This window comes from Liolophura sinensis, chromosome 7 (genome assembly GCF_032854445.1).
Source record: "Liolophura sinensis isolate JHLJ2023 chromosome 7, CUHK_Ljap_v2, whole genome shotgun sequence".
NCBI classification, from domain to species: domain Eukaryota; kingdom Metazoa; phylum Mollusca; class Polyplacophora; order Chitonida; family Chitonidae; genus Liolophura; species Liolophura sinensis.
In genome coordinates this window covers 36,541,390-36,551,348 of record NC_088301.1, presented here as the reverse complement: position 1 = coordinate 36,551,348, position 9,959 = coordinate 36,541,390, and the positions used below count along the sequence as shown (strand labels likewise).

The 9,959-nt window shown below is 35.4% G+C and overlaps 1 protein-coding gene across 1 annotated transcript; it reads left to right on the top strand.

Annotated features, from left to right (window-relative positions):
- Positions 1 to 390: 390 nt before the first annotated feature.
- On the top strand, positions 391 to 9,887 carry LOC135470054 (small glutamine-rich tetratricopeptide repeat-containing protein alpha-like). Its single transcript, XM_064748768.1, has 11 exons — positions 391 to 468; positions 1,059 to 1,160; positions 1,579 to 1,697; positions 1,965 to 2,046; positions 2,305 to 2,404; positions 3,988 to 4,092; positions 4,381 to 4,582; positions 5,122 to 5,159; positions 5,513 to 5,593; positions 6,374 to 6,483; positions 7,224 to 9,887. The coding sequence occupies exons 2-11, from the start codon at positions 1,061 to 1,063 to the stop codon at positions 7,241 to 7,243; spliced, it is 957 nt and encodes a 318-aa protein (XP_064604838.1). The 5' UTR covers positions 391 to 468; positions 1,059 to 1,060; the 3' UTR covers positions 7,244 to 9,887.
- The last annotated feature ends 72 nt before the right edge of the window (positions 9,888 to 9,959 follow it).

Below are 9,959 nucleotides of genomic sequence, written 5' to 3'. Positions count from 1 at the left end.
AATTTAATAGGATATTTGTAAAAGTTCTGGTATATCCAAGGTTTTAGTGACAATAATTCACATCACATATGCTGAGATCAAAAAGAAAGTTGGGGATTCTACCGACAAACATATCTGGCAAAGGACAGACCGGCTTCAAGTGGCTTTTCGTTCGCCACAGATTCGTATGATTTTCTCACGGAAATGTTGTATTTTGAATTCATTATAAACTGATAAAAATATCAGTTCTAAGACACATAAGAAATATAAATATTTATGTTGCTTATTTACCAAAATCATATTTAGCATATTACATCACATTAGTTTCGTATTGCCGTTCTCCACACAGCGTCCACCTTTGTTATTTCTCCAAATAGCATATAACCTTTGAGGAGAACGTCGCCTTTAAAGCACACGTTGCAGACTTAGATTTCCGCTTTTAGTCTAAACAACTCACATTGATTGGGGTGTCTGGGAAGTTGTAGTAAGGTGAGGTGTCAAAATGTTTCAGCTTATGGTCAGGTTTACAGATTTCGAAGCTAAGACAAATTTTTAAGCAAGTGCAAATTGTTTATCTGTGTTTCGATCTGATTCGTGTAAACTGACTAAACTCATGTCAGGTCATATGTTTTAACCTGGTTTAAGATTTTGCACCCACTTTATAAAAGGATCACCCTTAGTTTAATGAGAATTCAAATGAATTGAATGTTGAACAGCATAGGCGGTGTAACTGACCAATAAAAAATGGTGTATGGCCAGGCCAAATCTTAACTGATGTTTGGTATTTTATGGGCAGCCAAGAAATGCCCACATGAACATCAAAATCGTGCTTGGTATGAGTTAGTTGTCAAGAGTTTCAATTTGAGTCGGTTTCTTGGAATGAATTGTCATTGTACAGTAAGTTTCATATTCTGTTTCAGCTGCACGAGGTTTCCCTTGAGAGAACTGACCAAATGTACAGAATTCTCTTTAAAGTAACTGTATAGAAATTAAACAATGGTGTACTTCATTCAAAATAACTGCAGCCATTATTTATAATTTCTTAAAATCTACAAGCCTGTTTTGCCTTTGGTTCACAGATATGGCTGATGTTCGTAAGCTGGTGTTCTCCATACTCAGGTTTTTGGAGGACCAGAAGACGTCTGGTTCTTTGTCAGATGAGGATGTAGAGAGTGTTGAAGGTTTGTGCTTTCTGCTGTTATGTATACTGAGGTTGGTGAACTAAGTCCCTTATCCTCCTAGTAAGGCTGGGGGGCCTGTTGCACAAAGCAGTCATAGTTGATGGCAGTTACCATGGTAACATATGCTTTTAACATGTCTCCTTCCAAAAACTAATAAACATGTACAATCAAATAAATAAACATAGGCAACATTGCAGTGCAGTTTGCAGATTTTGCAGTTTTGAGTTGTATGTAGGTAGTTAGTTCACCAAATATGTGAAAAAAAGTAAAGCTAAAGTCTAAGCATTGAAGTTACCTAGAAATTATGGAAAATGAATGTTAGTCTGAATAATTATTCACCACATTGTAAATACGTTTAAATTTATTGTATAATATGATAATATGTACATATCTTATAATCTTGCTCTTTGTGTTGCAGTGGCCTGTCAGTGTTTGGAATCATCTTACAAAGTGAATGTACGGGACCCAGAGTCCTGCAGCAAATACCAGGTGCCAATGAATCTTCTGGATATCTTCAACTCTTACCTTGATAGTCAGGTAAAGTATTCAATGAAAACTTAGTGATGACATGTGGACAAGATAAAAGTGACTGGGCATGATTTCCTGACCTCCATGTTATGTATAACATATTGCAAGACACAGTGTTATACTTGAATGCTAAGAAATCTTGCATATTTCACTGAGAATTAAATATATTGGAAATTTATGATAAGTCTGAAGGGCAAACTTTTAAGTTCATTTCATGAGTATCATGAAAATTGTGCTTGTTTCTGATAATGCTTAGGATGTTCTGATCCATTTCAGCCTGATACAGACCTTTCAAATTTGTCTCTACATGAGCCAACACCAGAAGAACGAACAGAAGCAGAAAAACTGAAAACAAAGGGTCAGTCTGCAATATTCTTTGTGTGTGATGAAAATAGTTGTACTTGACTATGTTATGTATTATTATGTATTGAAAGGTATATTAGACCTTAGTGTAAAAAGATTAAAAAACCTTCTGAACATCAACACCTTTTTTGACTATCATATGCCTTATCCATTCACGGAAATATATATGCTTACCAAAAATACATGTATATGCATACAAAGGCATTATAAGCTGAACATACATATTTTAATCTGGATCATGAATCTATTGCAGGAAATGACTTTATGAGTGCTGAGCAGTTTTCTGAGGCTTTAGAGACCTATACCAAAGCCATTAAACTGGATGGTAAAAATGCGGTATATTATTGTAATAGGTATGTTGGTTATTAAGACCCTTTCCAGTTTCTCTTTCCAGTTTCCAGCATTACTCTTCTGGTGAAAGTGCATACTGTGCCCTTAATATAACCTTAGCACAAGTCTGCCTTAAAATGATTTTAAAAGTGCTTTCAGAATATCAGAATAATTTAGCCAAAGTGTGATTCACTTCAAACATGTGACAAGTTGTATTGCTACCATTGTCAGCTTCATGAAACATGCAGCTGTACAAATGTATGATTATCATGTGGCTTAATGCCACGTTGGCAATATTGTAGCCATATTGTGGCCAGAGCAGCTCTCTGAGAGGACAATGCTCTTCTTGTTCTTTTGGGATGGGGTTTATTTTTTGTTATACCTCAAGCATTAAAAAAAAATAAAAATGTATGAGGTTCTTTTTTGTCATACCCTGAGGATTAGTCAAGAGCCAAGTCAGTATTTCTTCTGGGCACTTCTGAGTCAAAATTATGAAACCAGAATCTATTTCTGGATTAACTTTGATTAAGCCTGACATATAAATTACCAGTAACATAAATTACAAAATTCATGACTTAATAAGTCACTCAGTAAGGGTGACTTTTCATTTTGTACTGTATTGAGCGCAGGTTTCACATACATGTAGAACACAATAACCACTGTTGATGCCCTGGATTACTTGTTAATGTCAGTGTTAATCAGTGTTAAAGATGAATGATTATGATAGTATCTGAAGCTTTGGTTGTTTCATACATCTAAAACTGAGGAAGTTCATCCATCCTTGGTACTCTACGTGAGTGGTGATTACTGTAAAGCACAAATTTTATGACAGTCCCTTTCGTACATGTGTATTAGAAATATTAAAGTAAATGTTAAAGTGGTACCATAAAAAAAAATTCATACATTAGGCTGTGGTTTTGCATTCCTGTGTGTCCTACAGGTTAGCTCTCTGATAACATTAATACTAAATCTATGTGTATTTTTGAAATGTACATTCATCACAGCTTTTTTTTTTTGGAAATGATTTCTACCTCGCTTCTGCAAAGTACAGGCATAGCTTATGAGGCACCCTGAGTGTCAGTGTCCAATAACCGGGAAAGCAGTGGTTAATAAAATGTCAGGGGTGGCATCTTAAAAGTAGTGCTGGCATTAGGGTTTGCACACATGTAGAGCACAGATTACTAAATTCCGGACTTTGTGTATTGTGTATTAGAACTAATGTTAAACAAAATGTCAGGGGTGGTGTCTCAAGTAGTACAGCATGTATTGACCTGAAGTTTTACATGCATATGAAACACAGTGGCACAAGGGGGATGTGCCATCGCTGATGCTCTGTGTGCATATTAATTACCATAAATTACTGAACAAGTAAGGCTACCAAATCTAGGTTCTAAGGCTAATTTTTTCTTTTTGATTCATACTATAAATTTAAAATGTTTTTAACTTGGACCTTCTTATTTTAAGTTTCAAAACAATAAATCAAGAACAATGTGCACATGTCTCGCACCATTTATAATAGTAAACAACACAGTTACACCAAATGGAAAAATTACAATTTGAGTCTCATTTGCGATTATGTATAATTCATATTTATTTTGCATTTTAGGGCAGCAGCATTTAGTAAACTGAATAAACACGCAGAAGCAATAGAAGACTGTAACAAGGCAATAATGATAGATCCAAACTACAGCAAAGCCTATGGAAGAATGGGGTGAGTATACTTATATGAGATGATAGTTTTATGATATTGGCTAAGGGATTCTCAGATGGATTTTATGTATTGAGGCGAAGTGAAGGAAGTTTGCAGTGTCCTAGAATCACACAGATTTCTCATTTTAAACACACTACCTTTAATAGTGAATGTTTTTAAGCAGAATAGAATTTTATAGAATCTGTCCAGTGCATATATGTATTCAGGGTGTTAATGCATTGGCATTAAAATGCATTTCATTCTTAAATTTCAAACTGCTGAAATAAGATTAATTGATTGCTGTTTTAGGATTGCTTATACATCACTGAATGACCATGCAAAGGCTCGTGAGTGTTATAGAAAAGCCTTAGAATTGGACCCAGACAGACAGAGCTACCAAAACAACCTTGAAATTGCAGAACAAAAACTGCGAGAAGAATCATTACAAGGTGGTGGGCTGGGTGGTATGGACTTCTCCTCTATACTTAGTAACCCAGCCCTAATGAACATGGTGAGGTTATATGATAGATCTTTGCAACAAGAATCTCCACAAGGAACTGGTGTATAAACTAAACTGTATACCTGTCAAATTTTCTGCCTACCTGTCAAATTTTTTGTCTACCTGTCCAAGAATAAATAAAATATAGTATAATATAAAATTGGAAATAAACATGTGAAGTTCTAAGACATGTTTTACCAGACTGAATTTTAGCCTAAACGTATTTTAGAAATTTACATGAATATTGTGCTACAAAGAACTGTCTCATGTGACAAGTAACATTTGTTACTTACCTATAACTCTGAAAAATTTCATCTCTGGGACAGGTGCACACACTGATGTTTGAACCTTGTGTCCAGCGCTGAAATTTATAATTTACATCCTGGTTGTATTTTTGCCTGAGGTATCCAAATGAAGTACTATCCGTCTCTATCTGACCAACCAAGTGACATTTTAAAATTTCAGCTGCCATTGGCTTTATGCTGTTTTCCTGACCGTTTCCTATGCTGCCTTGATTAAGTGTTTTTTTTTTTTTTGGTTTTGATCTGTAGGCAACAACTATGATGAGCAATCCACAGATGCAGCAGATGTAAGTTATTTCAGCCAGAATATCGGTTTATAGAGTGCAGACACCTTTGACATATAATTTAAATGAAAAATAAAGCAAACCAAAACTACATGTTTGCAAGATTTCAAAGCAGTATGAGATTGCATCCAAATACCAAATGTAAGTGATCTGTTTTCTTCCAGGAATATAATGATAAGGTCCCAGGATTTTAAAAAGCACATAAAAAGTCAAAGTCCATAATTTCTGTCAAATTATGCTTTGTAAGATTTCATTTATTTCAAGAAAATTGTTGAATATTTTTGTGTACATGTATTTAACTAAGCACATTTTACTTACAAGCCTATTCAAGACTTTGCATCTTTTGGTTTTTGTAGTATGGCCAATGTGATGTCAGGTGCACCTCAGTCAAGCCCTGCTGGTGAGACAGGAGGGGGTATAGCTCCATTACTACAAGTGTAAGTCTGTAATTTGAATGCACTTCTACAGAAGTCACTATCTCAGATCATTGGTCATAAGCCAACATATGCCTCGTGCATAATCTTCCTTGACACTGCAGTATTTTTGTTATATGTAGTGTAATTACCCGGCAGTAGGAAATGCAGACAGCAAAACCAAGCAAAAAAACCTCATCTGGGAAACTGATCAGTTTAAGCACCCACACATAGTAGGTATAACAGGAATGTTTAGAGTAGATATGGTTTTTGTTTTGTCGGCTTCATTCATTTTATTTATTCTCATAAAGTGCCTCCAAATTATTTCAGGTTATACTTTTAATTAATGAAAATGCACCATATATCTTCTTGGCATTGATTGTTTTCATTAGGCGTACAAAGTGTAGATCCTGGTCTGACACTAAAGTGAGACCATTTGTATTTTATGTTTCATAGGCTAGCTGACACTAGAAAATGGAAGAAAAGTAAAGATGAAATCAGCCTTTTAGTTGGGCTAATCTTAATGGTTTTTTATGATGTTCTCTGTTTTTCAAGGGTTTCCAATTAAGTGTCTGAAACAAATGTTTGTGTAACAAGAACAAATGCTGGGATGGTTCAACATTTCCTACAAATTAGATTATTTTTCATTTTTACACCCTTTTTCGACTTTAGAACAAAACGTGAAATTGGTTTTGCTTTAAACAAATAATGCTTTATCTGTATGATGTTCTACATAGGCTTGTTATTATAGTATTGAACTGTGCTTGTGAAAGCCGTCAGTTTCCGTCTTTTTATCTGATACAGGGGCCAACAGTTAGCTGCTCAGATGCAGGCCCAGAATCCTGATTTAGTTGCCCAGTTACGTCAACAAATGGGACAGGCCAACCCAGATGACCCATCAGCACAGAGTGACCGTAAGTTTACCATTTACTCAGCAGACTCCATGTATGGATTGGATCGGGCATCTTAACACATTGATTTATTTTTTCATTGTTTTTTTTTATGTCATGAATAAATTGGATGAATTATTTTGGGTGATTTGGTTTCAGTTAAGTCTGTGGTTTAAATTGTGTGTTATTTCTTTTGCCTTCCTTCAAGGTTTTAAGATACCCAGTAGAGAATGTGAATGTCTTTTGCAGAATGTTATTGATTTAACTAAGCTTCTTGTTTTACTGTCCCAGAGAATCTAGTACAAAGGCTGAATACGACTACTGTCATCTATTCTAGAGGTTTCCTCGTTCATTCAGTTAAAGCATTGTTGTCACCAATTAGCCTCTTACAGATACAGTCATAAGCTCCAGTACTGCTCTCACATGTTTGGCAGCGGCATTGTCAAATGGTTTGTCAGGTATCAGGCCAAAGGAACAGGAGCAAGGAGCAAGTTTCCTCCACCCATATACCGGACCACCATAAAAGTAATAAATTCTTCAAAGACGGCATTAAACATGAATAAATAAAACATCCCTTCGGTCTGCTAACCATTATGAAAGGTTCATAATCATCATTGGCTTGATGCCAGTGACTAATAAAATGAGACAGAATAATAAATCATGTTAGAAATATGTCAGGTTATGCTTGTTGTCTTACAGAAGAACCTACCAGTACTCACAAATACATATGTTGTACATGACTTCATGAACTTCTTCTGTTTCAGAAAATCCACCAGGGCAATAGCCCTGTTAAAGCATTTCATGATTCACAGAGTTGTACTGGGTAACGGAGAACAGGGAAAGGTGAACTGCACTAGATGTATTTATAAGTTTATAAGAACTCTCTTGGTCTTCCTGTCATGCCCAGTCGAGCCTGTCTCTCTTTGACTGTCAAACAACGACAACAACGATATAGCGGAGCATACGGCTGTGGCATAGGTAATCTGTCGCTTAGTCTCAGATGGACATGCTTTGTGACAATTGTTTTGTGCATTCCCTGCCTATAATATGTTGCTGCTTTTGCAGATCATTTTCTTGTTCTGTCATTCAGTGTTCTGCTAAACAAATCAGTATAACTAGTAGATGTTTAAGTTTCTGTGCCATCTGTAAAATTCCGTTTTTCATCTGACCTTAATAAGATGTTACCTACTTTACATTGTGTACTTTGTGCTGATTTTTTCCCGGTAATATGTTTTTTGTCAATTGACTTAAGTATTAGTTTCAAGACCAAGCTGGATGTATCATTGAAATAAACTGTGTTTGGTATCTGCGCTACATTGTTAAAGGCAAGCAAAAGAATATTGTGCACTCATCCAACATCAGTAATGTCTGTACTTGTAGTTCAGGTTGACAAAACAGTACATTCACTTGCGTAAAAGTGTGCCAAGGTAAATCGTTGTTTATCTTGTTGCTGTTATAAACACCTAGAAATTTGTTAAGGTGACTGGGGGTCCATGTGTGCTGGCAAAACATAAGCCATACAAAAGTGCTAAAAGCATAAGTGAATATCCATATATGATTCTAACCTGTAACATCACTCTCATGTCATTATTGGAAGCTAGCAGATTAATATTGGTTCGCTTTTCAAAGATGGAAAGCAGCACTTAAAACTTAAAAACATGTTGGTTCATGCCATGCAGGGGAAAAATAGAACATCTATGTTTGTACAGGTACTTACAGATCTTGCAAGAAATATGGTTTACAAAAAAAAAACAAACAAACCGAAACTGACTTTTAATGTTTTTTCTTGTGTGTGAGTCACTGGGCTTAAATTCAGTGAAATATTTTAATTACATTTGACTTATTTGTCAAGATCAGAATGCAGGTGAAAACAATCTGTCAATAGTATGTGTGGCATGACAAGATAGAAGTTTAGAAAAAAAAAATCCTTTGCATTAATATTAATGGCAGCAGTGCAGAACATACTATTAGTTACATGGTTACTGAGGGATAGGATACAGAAATATATGGTGTCAGTAATCCTCGTGTTACTAAAGGTTACTGACAAAGACCCATCAATTCAGTGCAGAAAATGTATAGGTGAATTGCCTCAGAGATGTCATTGTCTTCACAACGCAACAAAGGGGGATAATCTACTGACACATTTGATGTTATCTGCAGGATTCAAGAAATTATCTGTACCCCACGTTACCATTGTTGTTCAATGAAAAGCAGAGTATTTTATCAGATGCGGGATAAATTTTATTAACATATTGCCTGCTATATGTGTGAAATGGCTTTTCATGAGCTTTTAAATGCTTAAAAGCATCTGTGGTAAGAATATAATGGCATTAAACTGCTATTTATAAATAGTGCATCGAGAACAAAACTGACCAGTTCAATATTGCATTATTAGTGTTACCAGCACATAACCACTGTACATGCTATAGCAACTAGTATTGTACATACATGATCGGTTTTATGTCCCCTTATTGTTACAAATGTATTATATAGTGCTACATGTGCCTTGTGAAACTGGACAGTATCTCGGGCACTAACAACAATTTGTGTGAGCACATAAAAGGAATCTTGTAAATCTTGGTCCACTTTTGGAAACATCCCATACTTCACTTTTTTTTTCGTATCTTTCTTTGTGAATTATCTCGTTCTACAGCCTAGTCAACCTCATTTGCATAAAGGTTATGGGGAAATTGGACTCACAAAGTTAAGTTTTTCACGAGATAACATTTCAGGTCGATAGCATACATATATACTTAAATGGATTAATTTCCCTCTGAAATGGTGACTATCCAGCATTTGCTATAAAATCACGACTGGCACGGTACAGTTACGGCAATATAAATAGTTCAAAAGTGAAAATTAACACAGACTTGTGACTTTGTAAGAACCGTCCAGTTTTATAAATGAATATCTAACCTAATTTTATTGAGACAAGGTGTAACTAAGGGGGTAACTGATAATATTTTATAAGAAAAAGTTATCTGTTTAGACCTCTGTTCTAAGGGTATTTAATCTTCACTACCACCTTGCAACACAGTAAAAATGTCATGGTGTCCAAAAAAAAAAAAAGGTTATTTTTCTGTTTCCAAATCAATGAGGACAAAGCCATGTGAAGTTCACAGCTTGTATAATGCAAATAACCTCAAAAAGTGCAGAAATCCTCTATGTTGCCATAGTGCTATTTAGAATGTACATACACAAGGCTCACTGCATTTGTATTATTGCAGTTTTGTGCATGTATTCATGTGCACGTCGGCTGGTTACCATTTGTGATTGAAAAGCTGCCAGGTACATGATACTTCTGTCCAGGGATTCATCTGCAGCATGTAGTATTAATACCCAACATGTACATGTAAAAGCATATTGATCAATAAAACATTTTGGTACAGTGTTGAAAGATGTTGCAGTTTTATGAAGAAAAAATCAAGATAAAGCCTTCATTTTTAGGGCCTTTCAGACCGTGGGAAAATATTGTTCAGAAATGTTGGCAAATGTAGTTA